Source organism: Lycorma delicatula, chromosome 8 (assembly GCF_047948215.1).
Source record: "Lycorma delicatula isolate Av1 chromosome 8, ASM4794821v1, whole genome shotgun sequence".
In the NCBI taxonomy this organism is placed as follows: Eukaryota; Metazoa; Arthropoda; class Insecta; order Hemiptera; family Fulgoridae; genus Lycorma; species Lycorma delicatula.
The window spans coordinates 61668039-61694532 of record NC_134462.1 but is presented as its reverse complement, the minus strand read 5'-3'; the positions used below and the strand labels follow the sequence as shown (position 1 = coordinate 61694532).

Genomic DNA, 26494 nt, shown 5'->3' with positions numbered 1-26494 from the left:
TTAAAATTCAGCACTTTTCAGTTTTTGCCGACATTGAGCGATACTTAAAAAAATATTTTAGCACGTTTTAAATACATTTTAAAACTATAAAAGCTGTGATAAAAATTTTCCACACAGTATCCCGCCACATTGCATAAACTTATTTCAGACAGGGTTATTTTGAACTTCGTTTACAAGATTGTTTTTTAAGTTAAATAAATAAGCGTGAATAGTACGCAGAAAAAGCCACTACTCATACATAGTAAACCACTACTCCGGCTATCCAGTCAGTAAATTATTGTACATTATTATAGCGTTTTCTTTATAAATTACCTCTGAAACTATCTCTTAATATTGAAATAAAAATATTTTATCGGAAAGTTACAAACGTTGAGAAGCATGATTATAAAAGAAACCTGATGTGGAGCCACATGACTTCCTTGAATGTCTATTAAATTACATATACACATTTTTGTTTTTTAAATAAAATTTTATTTCATTAATAACTTTGATATTATTTTATATATATATTTTTTTTATTGTTATTATTTACTGTAAAACGTATTTTAGAATCAGAGGTTAACAATTATTAATAAATCAATATATTTAAATTTAAAAAAAGGAGATGAAGTCGATTTGAACCGATGTGCCTTCTCCTTGTAAGATTCAAATATTTCATTAATTAAAATTTTATTTGGCTATAACTCAGGAACCGATGAAAATAAGTACCACTTACGATGTATCGTAGCCGATAAACTAAAGATTTCCGAGCAAATATTCTTTTTTTTTGTCAATCTGTTAACACTGTTTTTATTTATTTTTCCTTCCTGTGATTTATTTGTAACGCTAAGTTAAGTATTGAACTTTACTTACAACTGTTTTTCCTAAACATGGTGATATAAAATTTCCTTTTTTATTTCGATGTGGGAACTATCACCTGAATTTTTGAAGCACCTGAATTTTTGAAAACCTCAAGACAATTCTTGAGGTTTTAAAGAAAATAAATAGTTTGGTATAAAAAAATACAGGCGGAATGAAGTTTTGAACGCAATCGTAGTTGAATAAGCACAATTCAACTATCGAAGGATTATCGACATCGGAATAGAAATATTTTATAATAAGGACTTAGAAAAACTATTTTAAATAAAAATTACATATTAAAACAATAAATTCTACGAAAATTGGACTTATCTTAAAATACGACCTAATTAAAATATACATATCAGAAAGATAGACTAATACAAATACAATAGTGTACTCATTCACTGTGCGACCAAAAAATTATGAAAAATAAAAATTTAATTAAATAAGGTATGTTGAAAGAAAAAGTTTTTAATAATCTACAGAATACACAAAAAAATAATATAAAAACATTTGTAAATCTTAAATAATCAAAGGAAAGAGAAAATACTTTACGGTTTGAGGGAAACAAAAGAACTAACTTTATTTTATTAAATATTACAGGTTTACTTAAAGGAAAAAACATTTTCCCGATTCCCTACCGGCGGTAAATCATAAAGTAAAAAACAAACTTTAAATATAATTAACATGTAAACACCGTAAGTAATTATAAAAATATATATTATAAAATAATATATATTTATAAAACTATATCGTTAAGCAAAGTATAGTATACTACACTCGCATTACTTAAAGAGATACAAAGTCAAACAAATTTAGTTCCCATAACTAATGCGATTACTCGTCTCAATAACAAGTCGATTAACGTAGTTAAAAAACCAGATGGTATCTGTTGATCGGAATATTAGTAGAGTCTGGCATCGCTTTATTGTCAAGAGTTCCCAAAGGATTAAAATATCATACGTACAATTCAGTCATCTCGGTTTACCCACGGGATAAAAAGCTAAATATTAATATATACATATATGTTTACCGCCGATTACGTCATGAAATTAAATCGTGTACAATAAAACATCCCACGTGTACATCCTTCAAATATCAAAATGACCAACAACAACCTGAATGAAGGCCACATTTCATTATAACTATTACAATTTCTCATTGATTAAGAATTTGCAATTAAAAAATCACGTTACTAATTAATAGTAATAATAATTTCTTAGACAATAATAAAGATCTTACGATTCGGCCTTTGTTTCAGTTCTTAAGAATCACCTTGGAATTACAATATGCAGTTAGTTACAAATGTCTGCATCATTTGTACAATGCAATAAAACAAAGAAGTTTTAGCCCAGGGCAAATTTTTTTTACTAGGTATAGATGAGTAATATTAAAACATTTCTAATGAAAAAACACTGTAATTAAATAATAGAATTGATCATTCGTATTTTACATTATTTATTACTTTGTATCGCATATGAGCTAGCATTTTTTTATATCGTATTAAATCTTCTGATATGATTAAATAGTTTGAAGGAAAAGCGATGACGTGAATTTCCTGTTTTTCTTGTAGTATGAAAAGAGGTGCATTAAACGTAATGAGATGCGTGAAAATATATTCTGTATGTGATGTGAAATTTAACGTGCAACTTTAAAAAGACTTTTCAAGTGAACATTGTAAACAAATAATTCTAAGAATAAAAAAGATTGGGAATCCTTGTTACGTGAACTTATGAGAAAACAAAGTACTGTTTTCTCTAGACTTTATAATTTTGTTTTCATACATAATGTATACTTCTTTCACCTATGCTTTTACGTATTTAAGTTTTCAATTGAAAGTACGATGCAAGTTTTTTGGGAATAATCTTTAACAAATTTCTATTTTTAATAAAAATTCTACATGTTTTATTTCTCTACAATTCTTTTAAAATCGCTTCATTTCGGCCTCTAATACAGAATCTAATTTTCAAAATTCTTATGTAAAACCACATTTCAAAAACCTCTATATTCCAATAATTTGGTTTTCCACACTTAATTTCGATAGAAAATTATGTTTATTAAACCAATTTTTCCCATTAAGAACAAACCATGGATGAGCATGCACATGAATGAGTACACTATTAAATCCGCATTTGTATTAATCTATCTTTCTGATATGTATATTTTAATTCGGTCGTATTTTAAGATTAAGCAATTTTTTTTAAAAATCGATTGCTACCCTATGCGCAAGAGATTATCATATCTTTAACATCTTTAACCGGTTTCTTGATCACAGGTTTTTTGGAACGTGATGCAGGGGATTTTCTTAATTTGAAAGATTCTGGGTCTCTGAACGTTTTACCAACTTGTTTAATATAAAGTGTTTAATACTAACGTGTTTTTTTTTTGCTCTTTTTTTCCTTTTTTTCTCCCTACACCCCCTGCACTGGATCAACAGTTAAGCATGACTCAGCGCAAGGGCATGTCCTTGAAACTAAAACGAGGGTCGCCGGTTGTTAGTATCGTGTTGTAATTACGAATATGTAATTGCAACACGATTTCATTGCTTAGATAATAATCTAAGTAATGAAACTATGCTAATTTTTATGTATTATATTTTAAATATCTGAATTTCTCATTACAACTTTTACTATTAAATTTCATCAGTTTTTTTTAATCTTCTTTACTTTTAAACAAAATTCCTCCGTAGTAGATGAATTCATATTATTATTTTTTTAACAACTATAAATATAAATTTAAAAAAGTTTGACGTTTTAATTTTTTTATCCGTAATATTTTGCTCTAGTCTAATATCTTTTTTTTTTTTTAAATCTCTTTAAAAATAAAAAATACATTTTTTTAAGAGAAGTAAAAGTAATTTACATCCTACGACAATAATTTTTATAAAAAATTATAAAAATAGACAAAAAATTGTAAGACGATTTATAAACGGAGACTTTTTAAAAATGTTAAATCTATCTAATAAAAAACCTATTACTTTTTGTTAAGGTAACAGAAACAAAATTAAAACATTAAAGAAGGCACATTATTAGAGGAAAACGCAAACAAAGATGATAACTCATCGTTATAATAGGGTCGTTACTAAGTAAGAAAAAAACAAGTTAACGAATAAACAAAAGGTAATACTGTAATAATATTATGATAAAAGACATTATGAATACAAATAACAAACCATAATCGTTTAAGTATTATTGTTTCAGGCGCTATAGGTTAGTTAAAAAAAATAATAAAAAAATAGTTAAACAGTCGATCGGCTAGGTGGTTTAACGCGAGGTTAGTGAGAACAAGGGAATTATAAGTATAAAACTACGAATGAAAAGACTTTATTTTTATTCGTATCAACTTAAAAGGATCGGTATCGAGGGCGTTCGTACCGTAACACATTTTGAACGCAGCAGGCGACTTCACGATGATAAAACTTAACCGACCAGTCGTAGCGTTCTTTGGTTAGTTAGGCTGACCGTACCGCCGATCGTATGTTACTGAACGACTGGGCGGACATGTTTAAGACAGATACAGTTGCAGGAGGCGAGTTATATTAACAAGTGATAGAACTTACGCTTTGTAAAACTTGTAAATATTTGTCCGGAACCCGACGTTCGACCGCTTAACACGGCCGACATAGCGACTAATACCGACAAATTCTAACCTTTACCTTTTTTCTTTCTAGACTTGTTCTCACAGCTGCCGTTTTTCTTCTGTTCCATTATTCTACGATTCCTTCACACGGATACTCACTTCTTTGATTATTTTTCTTTTTATTTTACACGGGTCGTCTTTCTTTTTTAAAAAGGAATAACTTGAAATTCTTCTCTTTTCTATTTTATTACACTATCCCGCGGATTAAGTATTTATTAGAGTCATTATTTTTTACCTTCGTTCCAGCAGCTTTAACATCAACTATTTATAAATTAAACAACGTATCCACAATGTCCCCATACATGAACTAGGTATTATATTATATTAACTTCTTTTGATAAAAGAAAAAGAAAACTATATTAATAAATTAAATAAATAAATATATATTTGTAATCAAAATTACCATAATGTAATAAATAATGATATTTTTTTGTTGTTGTTGTTACATTCTAATTTATGTTCGTGCTTGAATATACGCACGTGTACACGAGTTAAATATGTGTAAATTAAGAAATTAAAATGAATAGATTACAAAATACTCGTAATGTAAAAATTAAATCTTAGAATGCTAAAATAAAGTTCATCTAGCACAAAAATAAAATTTATTAAAATAAATAAACTTACAAAATTAAAGAATGAAAGATTTCAAAAAAAAAAATAGTATGGAAGTGTTTTTGCCGGTTTTTGTTTTTCTGAGATTCGATAATGTTATTAAAGTATGAAACATGACAATAATGTACTAAACAAACTGAACGATAGTTCCAGATACTGACCGAGCAGTAAAAAGTTAATAACGAAAGTAAAATAGTAACAACCTATACAAAAAATGATAATTGTATTTAATATTGGCAGCGAGGATCTCCTAAAAATATCTGCATAACACAGCAACTACAATAACAAAAAAATTACTATGTTTACTATTAACCCGTTTTGTTTTTAAAATCTTTGCTTTCCATTCTTTTCTTATTTATTATTATTTTTATTTCACTTTTAATTTAAAACATTAATTTTTATAGTTTAATAAAAATCCAAATTATAAATTATACAAAGTATCACGTAAATATATTTTTCTAAACAATTCGCTTCTATTAAGTTACAGATTGTTTTATTATAGACCATATACGGTCCGAAGAATTTATTTACCTTTTTATTATGTTAACAGTCTCCAGTTTTAAACGTCGCATCCATATTTGAATTTGAATCGTACAAATTATTTATCATACATCGAATGTGACCTCAACTTCTATCGAAACATATCATTCTTATTTATTTAGCGGTAAATAATAAGGTTCGTATTAACAATTCTTACGACCGTACTGTCATCGCTTTGCAACAGAAAGAATATAAATAATGTTATACGTACACGAAATAAATGGCATTGTGGATGCATGCTTATTTATAACTGGTAACTTAAAATCGTTCGCTCCCGGTTACGAATGTTTACATATACGTATGTATGTATGTTACGAATATTTAAATGTACTTTTCTCATTATTAAGATTTTCTTTATTAGTTCGGCTAGTAATATTACGCTAATCTTACCTAAAATTATTGTATATATTTTACAAAAATACCCAAAATTTTGACAACTTTTTTGGAAACATCTAAGTGAATCGTTCGATGTTGACAATTCTGAATTTGCAGACACTAGGGTGTAGGAATACACAAAAACCTTGTTGGACGGGCTAATTTTAGCATAAGAATATCATTATTGTACAAAGTCTTCAAAAAGTGACCCAACCTTACGGAAGATTGTTCCTTCTTTTATTGCAAGCTAAATTGAGAAAAAAGGATAACAAAACGCAGAAGAGAATATTCACTGTCTTCCAATACATTAGATGTGCCAGTTATGCCCAGACGCAGAATGGATTTACAAAAAAGTACGGTGTGGATGCACCTAACCAGTCCTCCATCAAGTGGAGGTACAAGTTCTAAGAGATAGGGAATGTCACATTCCCTGTCTAAATCTGTCAATCCCCGTCTAAATCTGTCACAGATTTAGCCAAAAGTGATCGAACGAAAGTACTAACACCAGAGAAGGTGATCAATGTGCAAGTTGCACATTCTATTAGTCCCAAGAAGTCTGTGCGACGCCTACATAGGTCTCTCAGTTGGTAGTGCCCACACTGAATTGCACAAGTGTTTAAAGATATAAATAAATATATAATAAGTGTTTAAAGATATAACAAAGATATACCTCTACAGAATTCGAGTTGTTACCTGCAGATACTGGAAAACGTGTAGCTTTCTAACAGTGGTTCATGTTATCTTTAACGCCCGATGGGGAAGAACTCGATCATTGGTTTTGGTCTGACGAGGCATGGTTCCACGTTGATGGATACGTGAATGCACATAATTCATGCATTTGGTGTACGGAAAATCCACATCACCTGCACGAGTCTCCTCTGCACGGAGAAAACGTTTGGTGTGCAATGTCAGGTAGGCGAATTTTCACGATATTCTTTCATGGCACAGTGAATAGTGAGCACTACATACAGATGGTGCAAAAATTTGTAAATACTACACCTGCAGACTGGCTAGAATACACGTGGTTTCAGCAAGCTCATATGGCCAACAACATTATGACTTTCTTGGACAAGTGATTTCGAAGTGGTTGTGGCTTCCTCGGTTTCCTGATTTATCCTCTCTTGACTTCTTTTTTGTGGGGATACTTAAGGATGCTGGTTATAAAACTCATCCTCAAACCATTCCCGAATTGCAGAGCGAAATTGAACGATTTGTCGCTACAATTTCTCAACAAACGTAACAACATGTGTTTAAGAGCACGCAACGTCGTATGTAATTACGTGAATCGCATAAGGGAGGCCACATTCAACTACTGTTAACTTACTCATTTTCCCATAAGGTAGCGTCACTTTTTGAATACTCTGTACCTACAATCTAATAAGTACAGCACGTAATGGTAAATTATTTCTGAATTAAATAAAATACAAATCGTATATTGTTTGGTATGTTAAACATAAATAAATACAATATTGTACAATAGTTTATTTTATTAAGCTAATAAAACTATCTTACCGGTAATAATTAATTGCATGCGTGCCTATAACGTTTGTTGTATAAGAAATAGCAGAACTATATACAACAGGAAGATTAATTTATGGTAGGGCATTTTCACAAGTTTCAGTTTCATACGCCAAAAATTGTTCACTTTCTTAGACTGATTCACGTCAGTATTTAAGGAAAATTTATGTTTAATTCTTCTTTTAAAATAAAATATCAAAAAACTACAAAGCAAGCGGAGAAGACCAGCTTTTCGCAGAACTCTGGAAACACTCATCAGTTTATTCAGTCAAAACTTCCCTACATCTATGCCTCGTGAAAATATGGAACGAAGAAAAACTTCCAGAACACTGGACCACAGCCCTCATCCATCCATTACATAAAAAAGGGGATAAAACTAATCCGGAAAACTACAGAGGCATATCTCTCCTGGATTGCACATACAAAATCCTGTCGAGAATCATATACAACCGATGCAAAGACCAACTTGAACTGGAACTTGGGGAATACCAAGGGGGATTTAGGCCATGGAGAGGTTGCCCGGAAAAAATAATATCCCTAAAACTTATGATGGACTTATATAAAAGACGGAAAAAACAACTAATAATCACCTTCGTCGACTTTAAAAGGGCCTATGATTGTATACACCGACCATCCATGCTGAATATTCTGAGAAACCTGGGCCTTCACCCTAAACTCGTAAACATGATAAAATTAACTTTAACCAATACCCAGTCCAGAGTGAAATTCAGAGGTGAACTCTCTCAACCCTTCTACATAAAAACTGGATTGAGGCAAGGAGACGGCCTCTCACCACTCCTTTTTAACTGCGCCCTCGAATTTGTCATGAGAAAATGGTATGAAATAAATCCCAAAAATATAAAAATGGGTACTAAGAAAAACTCCATCACACTAAATCGCCTAGGATTTGCAGATGACCTCGCTCTTTTAGCAAATGATATTCAAGAAGCCAAAACACAAATCATGAGCCTTCAAAACCTAGCACAAAAGATAGGGCTTCATATCTCTTTCGAAAAAACTGAACTAATGGCCATAGATCCTCTGGTAATAGAGCACATTACGGTAAACAATCAGAAAATTAAAATAGTAAAACAATTTAAATATCTAGGGGAAATAATAACTTATAATTTAAATGAAAAAGTGACATGGCAAAACAGGACAAATAAAATGATTAAATCCCAAAAATTAACTTGGTCAACATATAACAAAAAATGCCTTTCTGCTAAAACAAAACTTAAACATTATAAAACTGTAGTACAGCCAGAAGTCACCTACGGAAGCGAGACCCTTTTCAAAATCACTCAGAAAAACCGAATTGAAAAAATTCTGAAAATAGAGGAGAATTGTCAGAACGTGTATCAATAAAAAACACCAAAAAGAAGGCCAATGGTGGATTGTGCCAAATGAGGTGGTGTATCGAGAAATAGAGCCTGTTACTGATACTATGCGGAAAAAAAGAATCTCTTTCTTCGGTCATCTCATAAGGACACCGCAAACAAGACTGTCAAGAAATATCATTGAAAAGCTCTGGTTCCAAAAGCTAGAAGTAGGATGGATCAAAGAAATTAGAGAAGATATGAAAGAATTGGGAATTTCCCTGACTGACCTACAGAATAAAACTGGAAAAATTACAAAGCTAAAAGATAAGAGCATTAGATTTAAACAAAAGACAGACAAGCTACAAAATACAACGAAGAGGGTGTTTACGGATGAAGAAAAGAAAGCAAGATCTGAACGGATGAAGAAATACTGGGCAGCTCGAAAGAGTAAAATAACACGCTTTTCTCAGAAAAGATCCAACTAAAATTGACTTAAGTGGTCCCATGTTGGCCGTAAAAGCATAATAATAATAATAATAAAATATCACTCAGATAAAAAAAAAAATTTTTTATAACAATACTATTAATTTTTAAGATAATACAATAATTAAATCGTCATTGTCGTCATCACTATCATTATTATTATTATATATGATTAAAAAGAAATTGCAGATGATTATAGAAAATAAATTGCTAAGAAAATTAGTATTATAAAGATATGCTTGCTTTATTTTAAATAAGAGAAAAATGTAAGTGAATAAAATTGTTTAACGTAAGCCTATAGTTGGCAAAGAAATAACATTAATAGATATATAACCTTGTACCTGTATAAATAATAATAATAAAAAATACCATAAAATTGTTTTACAATAATTTTCAATATTATTGCAGAAAACAATAAATAAATTATTGTCACTATTCGAAATTATTTTATTTTTCCTGACGGTTTTATTATACTAAACTTATAATACAAACGATATTTAAACTAGAACGTTTATAATTCCGATCATTCTTTCGCAAGTATCGACATTATTAAATCTATAATAAAAAAGGAAAACAATAAAATGGTTTACACCTTTGTTGAGCTCATTGAATCGCAATAAATTTAATACAACCTCGATGTTTATTATGCAATTTCTATAATATATTTATATATAATATAAAATAATTCGATTATTTTCATTAATTTTATTATTTTTACTCACCATTCCGTGACATAAGCTGACAGATACAGTTGATAATGGATCGCCTAATACAGTACCAGAATAGAAACAGCCATCAGGACGAAGACCAGGATGTTCAGTACGTGTTGCATTCTGCCAGACGTGTGTAACCTACAACAAAACAATAAAAACGTAAAGAAGTTTGCCCATCAATATTACTACAATGAATTTTATAAGGGTATATATTTTATTTTCGTGCAATCCAGTGAAACACACAAAGCTCAGGGAGAAGAGAATATATCAGATATCATAAAACAATACGGATTTTAAAAATATATTACGTACGTGGATGACCCTCTCTACTAGTGTTTAAAAAATAAATAAATAATAATGAACAAAAAATTCTAGAAGGAATGGACAAATTCTACTGTAATAATAAATATAAGATGGATAAAGAAAGACGAAACTATTAATTTTTTGACCTAACAATAAACAGAAATAATAATCTAGATTTTGAAATATTCGTATGTAGAAAAGAAGAAATAATTCGAAACTTAGCTTACGTTTCGAATTATCCAATGGAACATAAATTAGCGGCTTTTAGATACAAGATAGATAGACAACATAAATTACCATTAAAGAAACCAACATATAAAAAAGAATTAAACACTATTTTTCAAATAGCAAAAAGCAAATGATCAGGAAAATGAGTAAAAATAGAAATAAATTAAGTAAAATTAAAACAACAAACGTTAAAGAAACCTTTAAATAGAGTAAATTAACATTTACTTAGAAAGAAATTTACAACAACAATTCTTTAGTAAATATAATACAAAAATGGCTACAAACACAAATAATACATTAAATTTTTTTTTTAATAATAAGAAAAAGAAACATAGAGTAATGATATACATAAAATAAAATGTAAATGCAATGCAACAAAATGTAAAATGTAAATACATTGGACAAACGAGAAGAGAATTAAAATTAAGATAGCACGAATACATGAGATCTTTTAAAAAGAAAAAGAAAATGATTCTATTTATGCAACGCATTTAATAAAAGAAGAACATACCTCAATGAAAATGGAAGAATCAATGAAATTAATTCACAAATAGTTAAATGAAGAAGAATGGAATTTTATATCTAAATGAAATCTAGAAATCTTTAAATTAAAAAGGAATAATAAAACGATCAAAAATAAACAATGGCATAGATGAAGTCCTACGCAAGAACTATCGCATGAAAATAAACCAGAACAAAACAAAAGTAATGAAATGTAGTAGAAATAACAAAGATGGGCCACCGAATGTGAAAATAGGAGGAGAAAAGATTATGGAGGTAGAAGAATTTTGTTATTTGGGAAGTAGAATTACTAAAGATGGACGAAGCAGGAGCGATATAAAATGCCGAATAGCACAAGGGAAACGAGCCTTCAGTCAGAAATATAATTTGTTTACATCAAAAATTAATTTAAATGTCAGGAAAAGATTTTGGAAGTATATGTTTGGAGTGTCGCTTTATATGGAAATGAAGCTTGGACAATCGGAGTATCTTAGAAGAAAAGATTAGAGGCTTTTGAAATGTGGTGCTATAGGAGAATGTTAAAAGTCAGATGGGTGGATAAAGTGACAAATGAAGAGGTATTGCGGCAAATAGATGAAGGAAGAAGCATTTGGAAAAATATAGTTAAAAGAAGAGACAGACTTATAGGCCACATACTAAGGCATCCTGGAATAGTCGCTTTAATATTGGAAGGACAGGTAGAAGGAAAAAATTGTGTAGGCAGGCCACGTTTGCAATATGTAAAACAAATTGTTAAGGTTGTAGGATGTAGGGGGTATACTGAAATGAAACGACTAGCACTAGATAGGGAATCTTGGAAAGCTGCATCAAACCAGCCAAATGACTGAAGAAAAAAAAATAAACAAATCAACAATAAAGGGATGATGTTTTTTCAAGAATCTCAATTTACTGAAAACAGAAAATATATAAAATTAAAAGATAAGTATAACCATTTATAAAAAATAAACAAGAAGGCAAGATAACGCATGACGTCATATGTAGGGAGGAGTTGACTCCTAAACGTTGACTAAACACTATATAAAGATTAACAGAGATACATAAAAGTACTAGTACAATAAGTTTTGACAATGGAGTGATTCCGAAAACGCGTCAACAAGTGATAAATGAATTAAGCTAAGAAAGGCAAGCAGTACTAAACATAGAAAATGTAGTGATCTTAGCAGAAAACATAATAGTAACTATTATCTTATCAACAATACTACACAAACTCTGATTAGATATATATTTCTAATAATTTTTATCCATTAATTCAATCATTCTCTGGCTTAATGATGGAAAAATGTGATAGGAAAACCTGCAAGTAACATTAAATAACAATCAGGTTGAGAAAAAACTAAATAAAAAGTACACATAAGCTAAGCTGGATTTTCCAATTTAATAAAATAAATTGATAGTAATTTTGATTGTTAAACAAATATCATTAATAAAAATGAGGAAGAACTAAAAAAATAATTGAAAAACGAATAAATCCTAAAAATAGATATTAATTTATAAAAAAAAAAAAAAAAATTATCAATGAAATGTCATACTCGTAAAAAGTATTTCTAAAAGTATTTCCTGAATAAAAAAAATATTAACAAATTATGATCGTTTTAGGTAAACCCAATCGAAAGCGTAAATTAAGCTTAAAAGTATCTAAACCCATGAGACCTCTAACTTAGATCGCTCATCACACCCTTAAGCACCGAAACATAAGATTGCATGAATATTTAATCGATCACACCCGAGATACCCCCAACCTCAAAAAAGTTAAATAGTCAATATAACCGTATAATGTTAGTATGACTGTAAACTTTCACGAAAATTCATTCATTCTTTGTGTTCTGCCATAAGGGTAGGTCTTGTCATTCCGCACTTAATTCTATTTTGTGTCAATCTCTTTGTCTATTCGTATTTTACGTTTTCTATAATCCCATCCAGCATTTGAAATCTTTATCTTTACTTACCAAACACTTGACTAAACATTTCTTCTCGTATAATGTCCCAGCCAGTTCTTTTTCTGATGTCAATTACATTCAATATTCTCCTGATTTCTAATACCTTATCATTCGTTATACGATCTTGCCATCTGAAATTAATCATTCTACTCCACACCCACATCATCAATCATTCTACACCGTCACGTAATCAAATACCTTAATTCGCCTTCTGCCTACCTTCCTTAGTGTCAACGGATCAATTCCATATAGCATGACATAGCATTTTGCCAATCTCTTTCTTAAATCCCAACTTAATTTTCCACTTAACAGTTTTCTCCAGACATTAAACGCTTTCTTACTCCTTGCTATCCTTGTTTTTACTTCTATAATACAAGCAAGGTATTCCGTTATAATAGTGCCCAAGTATTTAAATTTCTCCACCTGCTCTAATACTTTATCTCCCACTCTGACCTCAATCTTCTCCATTTTTCCGCCTGTTACCTCCATTTCGTTTTCTTTTTATTATTCTCTTTCCCTGATTTACACAAAATTCATTTAAGTCATTAAGCGTTCCTATTTTCGATATGATAGTGGTAGTGGAGAGTGAATTTATTCGATTCGCTGACGATATGTCAGCGAATCGAATAAATTCCATTTTCTTCCTCCCAAAAGCTAGTAAGTACTCTTTTGCCGTTAAAATAATATTTAATTATCTCTTCTATTATAGCTTTAAAAATCTGTCATCACAAGAAGATATTTATTTTAGAAATGAAAGTCCTAAGACGCATGTCTGAATGTAGTTACGCGATTTAGCTTAAAAATAAAACGCTATCTAAATAAAAACGCTTAAAACTAAAGACTAATGTCAGTAATTTAACATTAAAATATTTTTAGAGTATTTAAATATTACTATATGCAACAGAAATAAATCTTAATATATGTAAGAATTACAAATTCACTTTTTATTAAACTACCTAAGAGATAAAAACCTGCTCTCTATTTCACAAAGCAAAGCGGCTTTGAAATTTGATATACTATTAAGATTTTGAGCAGGTAAAAGCAGAGAAAGGGGTAAAATCGATACAAATTTCATCATTTTTATCAATAGGGATGATAAAAATAAGAATAAAAAGACCAATTCGAGTATTTTTTTTGTTCTATGTAAGACAAATTAAATCAGATAAAGAGCTCAAAATATATTTTTTGTTCCAGTTTTCTTATTTTATCCATCAACTTGGTTATAAATTTATTTTCTCTTTTCTTGTAGAAATAACAAAATTGTGAGATACATTTAATAAAGAAGATAGGGTTAAATATATATATATTATATATAAATATATTCATCTGGAGGTCCAGGTTCAAATCCCGGTCAGACATAGCATTTTCACACACGCTACAAATCATTCATCTCATCCTCTGAAGAATTCCTAACAGTGGATCCGGAGGTTTAAAAAAAGTATATATATGTATAATATTATATCGGTGGTTAGAAGAGTTAACACAACTGAAATTTATATATAAATATTACCTGAAAATATTTAATTATAGATTTTTATAATAAAATGAAATAATTGATTTCGATTAAATACTCTAAGGAATTAATTATTATAATATGTAATTAATTTAAAAGTTAAATATTTTAACTGGAAATTAGTTAATTTAATACTCCTAACTGCAAATATTTTTTATAATTAAAATAATAGATTAATTAAGTTGTTTTGTGTTTCGATATGTAATGACTGTAAAGGGAATAAATAGTTTAATTAAATAAAATCATATCTTTGATACTATCCTATGATTTTATTTCGTAACACAATTTTAATCCTAAAGTCAATTCGAAAATATGAAATCTTAAAATTTTATGTCCTAATTTAAAAAAAGACCTAAATATTAAGCCCAAAGATTTATGTATTTAGTTCATCTGAGAATACTGAAAAGTAATCTTTTACAGGAGACAATTTTATTTGATCAAATATTAGACTTGACGCAATCTATAGATACACCCCGCGTATTCTTTCTTAATATTATAATACTACACTTGTACACTCCTTCTTATAAATAACCGTTCTAAGTTTAACACACAAACTCGATGAAATTGCAAATAAATTATTTATACAAATTTTCCCTTTCTATATCTCCTTGAAGATTTTTAATAGAAATAAATTAATAAATAATTATTTATTTTTCAGGGATAATAATGAGAAATGTTCAAAGCTTCAAAAAGATGGTAACATATTTTTTGCAGGTTTTAATTTCTTTCCAAATCCTTTAAGGAATATTAACCTTCAATCAGGATAAAATCTGCTTTGTTTCCCTCCTTAGATTATCATAAATCGCGGGCTAAATTTCAACTTTCTAGACATTTAAGAAGCTGAAGAATTAATGGTGTATGAGTGAATGAGTGAGAAAACGCTTTCATATTTATAAATATAAATTATGGGTAAAAATAAAGTTAAAAAGAATTTTATTATTGTATGTATATTAAAATATGTGACTGGACAAAGAAGACAGTTACGGAGTATTTAGTAAAATAGAATATGAATTTAAATTGTTAGAATATATTAAAAAAATAATCAAAATCAATAAGGAATAATTGATTGGCAGATTTTTATAACCATTCACGAAACAGAACCTTTATCATATACAGAATATATATTCAGAATAATCGATTCCAGATGAATGTCGAAACTGATTTTAATGAAACCTTATGAAAGCTTAATGAAACTTGGCCGATTTCGACCCTCTTTTCTCACTAAATATCAGTTTAGTTAAAAAACATATCTTCAAGCAAGTTTTAATACCATATTTTATTATTAACACTTAAAATATTACTTTAATCTATTTTTAGGGACACAATTTAAATCTACTTTAAAATATATCTAGTTTAGAATAAATCAATTTTATTTTTTTCTTTAATAGATTCTAAAGAAGTGGATTACTCCAACAATACAAAAAGTAATTTTTTATCTATTTAAAAAAATAGATTTCTTCCCAAATCCTTAAAGGAATATTATTAACCTTCAATCAGGATAAACTCTGCTTTGTTTCCCTACTAAGATTATCATAAATCGCTATTTTCCTTATTATCATAAATCGCTATTATGTTTCCTTAAAACCATTGCAAATAGAATTTTTTTTAGTTTGTTCTTCTGCTACCTTGGGCCGGCTCAACAAAGTATTACTCAGCTCAGGGAGTTTCCTTGAGACTAATGAGTCTCCCCGCCTACCGGCAGTACATCCGGCATGGCAGGTCGCGGCTTACCGGTTCCGGACCTTTTCGTTATTTTCATCTTGCCTCTGCTTCTAACCGCTAAGGCCAGGGACACCGGACCCAGCTATGACGTTCCCGGGCTGTGCCCCAGCAACCGGATCTCGGGTCAAATAGAATTTGAAATTCTATTTTAAACAGATTTAAAATTAAAGTTGTGTTCTCTAAATTCCAATTATCAACATAAAACCCGTAAATTAAATTCGAATGATCTTTTTAAACTACACCTAAAAGGGTGAACTTTGATAGAAACAAGAATTCGGCTCTTAAAGTAACTCTAAGAATATCTAAAACACAAAAGTGGAACTTTTAATCTCTCTTTAAAGAGTGAAACGGGATAAGTATCGTCTATTAATTTTCGTGGGTATTTCAACATGCTGAATAAAAATTAAAATTTCGCTACAGATTTTTAACCTACTCAGCAAACAATATTTCAGCATTGCCATTAAATCATCCTTAAGAGACTTTTATATTAACTGCTTGAAATATATTCGTATAAACAAAAATCATTAAGGAAAAATTAACATCATTATTGTCATTCGTGTTGCATTCGGTTCGCAAAAATATTTCACACACTATCTATACAAACCGACAGGACTGTACCAAGGTATTGGGAACAGGACATTAGCCAAGGGCGCAAAAATCTGAACGGTGCATGGAACGTGAAGTAAACCTTTCTTACGACGAAAAATACAATATAAACAATATATTTTTATTAAAGGTTTGTTCAAAGCTTAGGCTAAAAAGGACCGTAGTGGGTACCCATTCAACCAGGTCATTATTTTAATCAACATTATTGTTTTAAATTAAATACAATATGATGAACGCTTTCACTGCATTCGACAGATTGCGGAAGTATTCTATTTTTTAACCGGGAAAGGCTTAATTTCAATATAAATAGAAGAAGAAGGAAATCTGTTGTCGGCAGTATACCCAGAAATAAACTAAAATAAGGTAATAAATGAACTGAAATATTTTAAATACTAAATAAAAAATTTATTGAAAAAAAAGATCCGAACACTATTAATGATATGGATATTTTGAATATACTAAATGAATGGAATTTACAAGAATCATATTCAAATATTAACACGCTAGCTACAGGCATATTTCTGACAATGCTAGCGACAATAGTGACGGCCGAAAGAAGTTTTAGCAAAAATTGTTTGAGATATACAAGTAATCAAGATCATGCTTTAGTTTTAAGCCATTTATCAATAAAATATAAATTAGTGAGCGATTTGAAATTCGATAATATCATCAAGGATTTAGCTGATTCAAAAGCGAGAAAAATAAAACTATAGATGCATTTTTTATTTAAATTTTAAGTACGAATAGTTAAATTAGTACCAAGAATAAATGTTGTTTTAATGTAAATTTATGTTTTACATTTTTATTGTTTTAAAAAAAAGCATAATTTTATACAATTAAAATTTATTGCAATAAATAATTTTCATAATAAAATTATTTCTTTAATTATGTTTTTGCTATTTAGGTATTTAAAAAAATCTGATGTGGACACCACATGACTTCTTTGTTCGTTTATTAAATTATACAAAAACATTTTTTTTTTTATTGAAAAGTACATAAAATTTTATTTCATTAATAACTTCTGATATTTTTTCATATTTTTGTATTGTTTTTCATATTTTTATTGTTATTATTGAATTATTATTTACTGTAAAACGTTTTTACAATCGCAGGTTAATAATTATTAATAAATCAATATATTTAATTTAAAAAAAAAGTTTTAAAAAAAATAGATGAAGTCCGATTCGAACCGATGTGCGTTCCCTTTGTAAGATCCAAATATTTCATTAAACTTTTATTTGGCTATAACTCTGGAACCAATGAAAATATATCACTTATATCGTTGTGAAGCTCTTAATGAAAGCAGTTACTGCAGTTAAGAAAAAGTCCAAAATCCAAATCTTTTGGATTTTGGGATTTTTTGGACACTTTTGGTCCAGTCAATTGCAATCGAAAGGGACAACTAGATGTTACAAAGGTCCTAAATCCAAAATTTCAACATCCTATGGCTAATCGTTTTTGAGTTATGCGAGATGCATATATACGTACAGACATCACGCAGAGACTAGTCAAAATGGTTTCAGGAATGATCAAAATGGATATTTCCGTTGAAATCTGAAAACCGAAATTTTTCGCGATCACAATACTTCCTTTACTACGTACAAGGAAGTAAAACGAAATAAAGGGACGCATATTTGATATTTCCAAGGGCGTCAAAAAAGGCACTGTAAACCAGATATTGATTTTGATACGTTATTTTAGGCTAGACTGATAATAAAAAAATAAAGAGGGAGCTTAAAAATCTAATATTTGTCCGTTAAAAAACAAATAATTTAGATCGTTTCAATACAACGTGTTAATCAACAACTTTTGGCTTATTTATTAGTTCATCAGAAATCAGTGAGTAGAACGAGTCCACGTTTATGTTAACCAGTATTTAGAAAAAAATATAGTATTGCGTCGTCTATTAATAGTTATATAAAGTTTAGATTATCAACGGACTCTGGAAAAATAATGATAATACGGATTCGTACAAATTAGATTACAGAATATGATTTTTAGAATGAGATCACATTAACTGTATTATAAAACGCTTCCGGAGAAACTTTTTAAGTTATACGAAAATAAAATACAGTTATTTTAACACATGCACGTATAAATACGAGCATACATAAACGCCCACACAATAATTTTAAGTAAACAACATATTCTCTCATTATTTATTTCTTTATTCGGATACAATAAGGAGGGTACAATTTTTTTTACAAGAAACCAATTTGTGGATATACAAAAAAAACATGCATTTAGAATATGAATAGGTAAAAACTGATGTTAATTAACACGTTTTTTTAAGAATATTTGCAAAATGAATAAATAAGACGAGTTAAATAACCCTGTTAAAAAAGAAGAAAGGAATATTAAATACGAAAAAAGACAGACTGCGAGTACTTAAAAAAAAAGCATCAGTATCCATTGCATACATCAATAATAATTATTCTGCTTATACGACAGATTTACATAAAATTTTAGATGAGGTATTTTTAACATTAATATTCAGTACATTAGTAACCGATTAATAAAAGTTAAAAATAAGGAAATTAAAAAAAAAAATGTATAACTTGATCACGGTTGATATAAATAACAGCTACAGAAGATTAGTTTTGTAACGTAAACGTATGAAATACCATACCTAATAAAGGCGATAACTTAATTAAGAAACAATTGGAATCTTTCATTATACGGATATCTTGTAAAGATATTCGGCAACGGCAACTGTTCTTACATTGAAAAAAATATCGAAATCCTTTAAAGCTTATTTAATTATAATAAATTTATCGTTAACCAAAAAAATAATTTAAATAAGCAGGATGTTGAAAATAACAAAAAAAAAATGTTTCTACGAAAAACCTTTAAATTAGAGAAGTTATTTAATTAGAAATTAATTAATTAAATATCTAATTATTTAATTAATTAGTTGTTTAATTTATCTAACTGGTTATTTAATTAATTAGAGAAAAGAAATTATTTAAATTTTATCATTATATCTATAGAAAGATTAAGTTATTTTCGCGCTGAAAAAGGAATCACACAAAGTCATTCGATTTCTGGTTTCAGGGAATTTGTTTCAAAGGTTATAAAAATATATAATGATATGTCAAAAATTTACATTTTTTCAATGGATGCATAAAAATACTAATATTCAAATCATATTTTTTTACGTTGATAGTTTTCTATACATCAGATTGAAAACCACCAAAGTATTCATATAAAATATTTTCATCGAATCAATTGAAAAAGTTACTAAAATTATACTTATTTATATTTACAATAAAGGATAAGATGAAAAAAGTGAGCTTTGATTCAGAAATGACGTACACAACTGTAAGAGACGATAAATATACATTCACTTTCAAGTACTTTAATTTGATATTCCATGATACGACTGGCAAATATTTTTTGTTATTCAGATTAAAGAAAATAAAGTCACCCTTTCGTCATTCTGTTATTGTCATAATCCTCAAACCGAATACGTTATCACAATTATGATTAAGGTGAATCCTTTGATTTTTTTTTAATGGAAGATCTTCCAAGCTGTAATAGATTTACGCGGTTATGAAAAGAAAAAATCTGATGTGGACACCACATGACTTCCTTGTATGCCTATTAAATTATATATATACATTTTTTAAAGAACATAAAATTTTATTTCACCAATAACTTCTGATATTTTTTCATAATTTTTAACATTACTATTGAATAATTATTTATTGTATTTTTTTTATAGTCAGAGGTTATGTCAATAAATCAATATACTTAAAGGAAAAAAAATAAAGTTGGATTAGAATCGACGTGCCTTCCCCTTGTAAGATCCAAATATTTAATTAATTATAATTGTATTTGGCTATAACTCTGGAAACAATGAAAATAAGTACCACTAATTATATATCATTGAAAAGCTCTCAATGAGGGCTTACTACAGCAGTTAAGAAAAAAATTGAAAACCCACATTTTTTTGGATTTTGGGCTTTTTTGGACACTTTTGGTCCAGTCAATTGCAATCAAAAGGGGAGGTGCACAACTAGATGTTACAACAGTCCTAAACGAAATCTGAAAACCGAAATTTTTCGCGATCACAATACGTTCTTTACTTCGTACAAGGAAGTAAAAACAAAGTCAAAACGCTAATACTAAAGAAATGTTCATTTTATAGTGAAAACTACTTTGATGGACGGTTCTCACAGGTTAAATATGGCCAAGAGTTATCAGGCTTTTTGGATACGAAATCGGGCGTTCCGCAGGGTTCAGTCTTGGGCCCATTTTTGTATTAGGTTTACTCTTCTGATCTTAGCATGGATAATATTAATATTGCGTCCTTTGCTGATGACACGGCGATTATGACGGTTGACGTTAACCCAACAGTAGCGTCGGAAAAACGGTAATCGGAGTTAGACCTTCTCAGTGAAAGGCTAGCCAAACATAATAAGGAAGGTACATATTAATGCAAAGTGAGTTTTTTTTTATATACTGCTGGTCCTTTTTTTATTTTTTATTTAATATCTGTGAGTCATGGGACATTTGTGATGTGGAGGAGAGTTTGCCCACGAGTCTACTTGGATGGAGTTCACATCCTTCATTCGGACAACGTACGATACTAGGACTTCATTTGGATCGCCGACTGACATGGAAAAATCACGTGAGAGAGAAGATAAAGCGATTAAATATCAGGCTTAGATGTTGAACTGGTTATTAAGAATAAGGTCCGTGCTATCGTTAAATAGTGAATTGTTGTACAAGACGTTTTTTAAGCCAATATGGATCTATAAGATAGAACTTTGGGGTGCAGCAAACAATAGTAATATCGACATCATCCAAAGGTTCCAGAACAAAGTGCTGAGGAATATTTCGGACACGTCATGGTTTACGAAAAACAAGGAGATCCAACGATTACCTAGGTATGCCATCTATTCGTGAGAAATCTACCGCTTAAGCTTAACATTCACGAAAAACATCTGGATGTTAACCTTTTGGATAATAGTAGAGAAGTGAGACGATTAAAGAGGCTGCATTTATTGGATCTAGAGGCTGTTATGCGTTGAATATCATCCTTTTGTCACTGAAATTTTGCAGTTACTATTTATGAATTATTTTAATTTAGTAACATAAATTCTTTTGTTTTATTGTTTATTGAATTGTTTCGTGGTTTTGACTTTGTTTCTTATATGTGACCTGAGTAAATTTGTAATATGTCTTCTTTTTTCTCATTTTTGAGACAATTTTTTTTAATACTCAATTGCTTCTTTTGTTAACAATTTAATTTTTTTTCTCCATACGTATCTTAAGTTATATTACCATTTAACTTCTTTTTTTCGTAACAGTTACTTTTTTAATTATTATGCTTAGTTACAATTTTATTCGTTATACTTTTTATTATACTACACTGTGTTTAAACCTTTATATTGTCTTGGGAAGTATCGCTGGATGCCTCGCTTTCACGTCATTGCTGCACTGTATAATTTACTTACAATTTCATTGTTCAGGAAACTAATTGTAAATAAAGCAATACACAAAAGAAAATTAGAGTGTGATTAAAAGCGAAAATCTCACAAAATAAACATAAACTTACAGAAGACCAGATTCATGTTCAAACAATACAGAGAATAAATGAATACCTCGGATTCTGCCGACAAAATAATAGATAATCTGTATATCAACTAAAAACACTTAAAATTATTTTAAAATGTTTAGTTCCTAAATAACTCAAGAAATTTTTATTAGCTAAATAACTAAATAAATATTTTTCTTTAAAATAGTAGTAACTTAACCATCTTGGTATTTCATGGTTACGCTTGTTTGTTTTTTTAATGATAAATATCAAAAAACAGAATTAAACTGATTAGATTACCTAAATTTCAACGAAAATACTCAAGGTTTTACCTTGAATATTGAAAAATAAGTAAATTTAGAAAAAGAGAAGGCTATATAGCTTCTTTGGAAGCAAGTAATAAAATTAAACTATTCACCGATTACAAATTTTTAAACAAAATTCTTTAAGTTCAAAAGTGTTTTATTCAGAATCATCTTGGAAATTTATTTAAAAAAAAAAAAAAATAAATATTTAAAAAGAAAAGAACAGTAAACAAAATCAATAGAAGTAATAATTAAAGTAATAAAAGTAATTAACTAATACATGAAAGTAATTATTAATTTACAGCACGCTGTACCTTTAATCTTACGATTTTAGATTAAAAAACACCCACTATTGATATTAATGAAAAAAGAAATGAAAAAATGTTACAGTATAAAAGAAAATGGATTAATATAAAAAAATTTCTTGTATAAAAAAAACCATCGGTAAGAAACACTAAGGCGAGTAACCTGTGTTTTGATAAAAATAAGAAAATAAATACGCAGAAAAGACGAAAGGAAATCATGTTTTTAACCTATATTTGTTTTTAAGTTTCTTGAACATTTTCACAAAAGTGATTTGAATATTAAGAAGACACTAATCCGTACATTATTACGCTATTACAGTCTAATGCTAAGCAATAATTTTTATAAAAAAATAAAAAATTTCCTCAGATTTTCAATGCAGACAGTGTACCGTTTCATAATTTCTAATCGAGCCAGAAGAATTTGTTTTAAAAAAGTAAAGTAAGGTTTGAAAATACGCGCGCGCACACACACACACACACAAAGTCGAAATGTGAATTGTTTCCTGTTTTTGAAGTTGGTTGAAAATAAAGAAATGAAAATTGACTGACCTAAATGTTTCCCTAAGAACCATAAAATATACAATAGTAATGTTTTTTTTTTTTGTTTTCCTAATATGTACGTTGCAATCTGTTAATTACTGAACAATAAGCAACCTCCCCCCCCCCCCCAAGGGCAATGAAATAAGGATGATATACGACTTATAAATTGGCCGTAGTCCTTGTACAGAATCAGGACAACCATTCCTGAAACATAGGATTCAGGACAACTGAATCCTAACTAACAAAGTACAATGGTATATACACTGTCTAGTTTTCAAATCCGTATAAAAGCAGCTAAATATTACTAGGATTTGAGGCTCGCCCACCGGGTTGGTCTAGTGGTGAAGGTGGTGTCTTCCCAAATCAACTGATTTGGAAGTCGAGAGTTCTAGCGTTCAAATCCTAGTAAGTTATTTTTAGACTGATTTAAATACTAGATCGTGGATACCGGTGTTATTTAGTGGTTGGGTTTCAATTAACCACACATCTCAGGAATGGTCGAACTGAGACTGTACAAGACTACACTTCATTTACACTCATACATATCATCCTCAGAAATAATACCTGAACGGTAATTCCCGGAGAATAAACAGGAAAAAGAAAAAGATTTGAACCTCACCCACCGGGTTGTCTAATGGTGAAGGCGTCTTCCCAAATCAGCTGATTTGGAAGTCGAGTGTTTCAGCGTTCAAGTCCTAGTAAAGCCTAGAAAAAGAAAAAAGGATTTGAACCTCAGAACCTTCGACTTCGAAAATCAGGTGTTAAAAAACTGATTCGCGACGACGATTTTACCACTAGACCAGCCCGGTGGGCAAATAATTAAATATCTCATTATTATAATATATCCCTCCAGTTGTTATGATACTGCGTTGTATCATTTTTCATAAAAACCGAAAAAAATTTTATCACAATTCAAAAGAAACAAAAAAATAGAACGGAATACAAAATGGATGTATGGGAAAAACAAGATAATTTTCAAAATCACCGACGTATAATAATCAATTTAATTTATGACGCAGCATTATCGTTTCGGTTATTTTCGATACAAGGGCAATAAAATTTGTTGATAAATTATAAAAAGCAAAACAAAAAGATACGACTGTCACAATGAAGAATTCTGTACGCCACCCCATGCTGGGTGAAATAAACCCAGCAAAACAAATCCATTAAATATACTATTCGCTGAATACATATCTTATCTGCCTCCAACGTTGGTAGGGTATTACTGTATTCACAACGATATGCGTTTATAAAATAAGTTAGGACAATGTAGTTGTCTTGTAGCGTAGCTCTTTAAGTCAATATTTCACTTTATCAGTAGCGAATAACTTAGTTACAGTGACAAATAATTATAGACTTCCTTGTTTATTTCTTTTTAAGTTAAAAATTAAATTCTCCACCGTTTTTTATATACAAAAACACACATATATACCCTTATTTATTACACAAATAATTTCCATCGACAAATTATTTCTCTTATTTATTAAAAAAAAAAAAATAAATAAATAATATTAAATAAAGAAACAGTAATTACTTTCACGTCCTAGCGTTAAAAGTTAATTGATTTTAAAATGAGTAAGATCTTGCCTCGTTTTTAATAAGAAATCTTGACACCCACATAAAACTTACAGACAACTCACCACTGCAATTCGTTTTACTCGCCCACTGTCCTCGATCAACTCTCGTAGTAAAGCATATTATATGTACTTCTAGTTACTCCGTGATTTTATTTTTAGAAAATAAATGCAAAAATCTTAGTAAGATAAATTAGAATTCTCTTTTACCTTTCTTATATTAAATTATCTGACGTCTACAATAAACTACTCTACGGTATATTGAATTTTTACTCAAAAAAAAATTATAATTAATAATTATGGAGGAAAATTCACATTATAACTTTCCTGTCATCGTTATAATAGACGAAAAGTATGGCAGTTGTCTCAAATTTGATCCGCCAAGATAATTATATATTAGAGGAGCATCGAAAGACAGAATAAAAAAGATTGTTAATTAAAGTATATTCTGCGAGTTTATATATATATATATATATATATATATGTGTGTGTGTCTGTGTAAGCGAGCGAGCGCGCGCGCCTGCCTGTTAGGAAACATATTATTATTTCTTTATAATTATTGTAGAATATGGAAATTTCTTTAATTATGGAAATTTATATTTCCTTACAGATATTTACTTTTTATATTAGGTTCTTCAGGATTCATTTTGAAATTTTATTTGATCATAATAATTGATTATTATTTTCCTAATGTGTACGTTGCAATCTCTTCAACTAGTGAACGATAAGCAGCCGGTGGCACGAGTGGTAGCGTCTCGACTTTTCATCCGGAGGTCCCAGGTTCGAATCCCGGTCAGGCATGGTATTTTCACACACGTTACAAATCATTCATTTCATCTCTGAAGGAATACCAAACGGTGGTCCCGGAGGTAAAACAGAAAAAGTGAACAATACGCAACCTCACGTCACGGACTAATGAAATGAGGATGATATGTACGACACCTAAATGAGGTGTAGTCTTGCACCAACTCAGACCGACCATTCCTGAGATTTGTGGTCAATTGAACCCCAACAACCTAAGTACAACGGTAATTACTCTTTAGCATTTAAATCCGTATAAAAGCGACTAATATTTGAACCTCAGAATCTTCGACTTCGAAAATCAGTTATTAAACAATTTATTTGCAACAACCAGTTAACCACTAGACTATCCCGGTGAACTATAATTCACTAATTCACTGTAACATATGCGTTTATATTCTAAAAAATTTCTTTCTTTTAATAACTATTTATAATTATTTATTTAAGAAATAATTTAAGAAATATAAGAACTGAGAAAAAGGTTTTTTCATTTCCAAGCCTAAAGATCTGAAGTCGGTTTTTACCTTTTTACGTAACATTTACATATTCTAAAATAA

General features: G+C 29.4%; 1 protein-coding gene across 5 annotated transcripts in view; it reads right to left on the bottom strand.

Annotated features, from left to right (window-relative positions):
- The window catches only part of AdamTS-A (ADAM metallopeptidase with thrombospondin type 1 motif A), an 854579-nt gene that overhangs the window by 303498 nt on the left and 524587 nt on the right, over positions 1-26494 (bottom strand). For all 5 annotated transcript variants that reach the window (XM_075374246.1, XM_075374249.1, XM_075374251.1 and 2 more), the window contains exon 4: positions 10049-10177. In XM_075374246.1, the coding sequence (XP_075230361.1) occupies positions 10049-10177 (129 nt within the window). The remainder of the gene's footprint in view (positions 1-10048; positions 10178-26494) is intronic.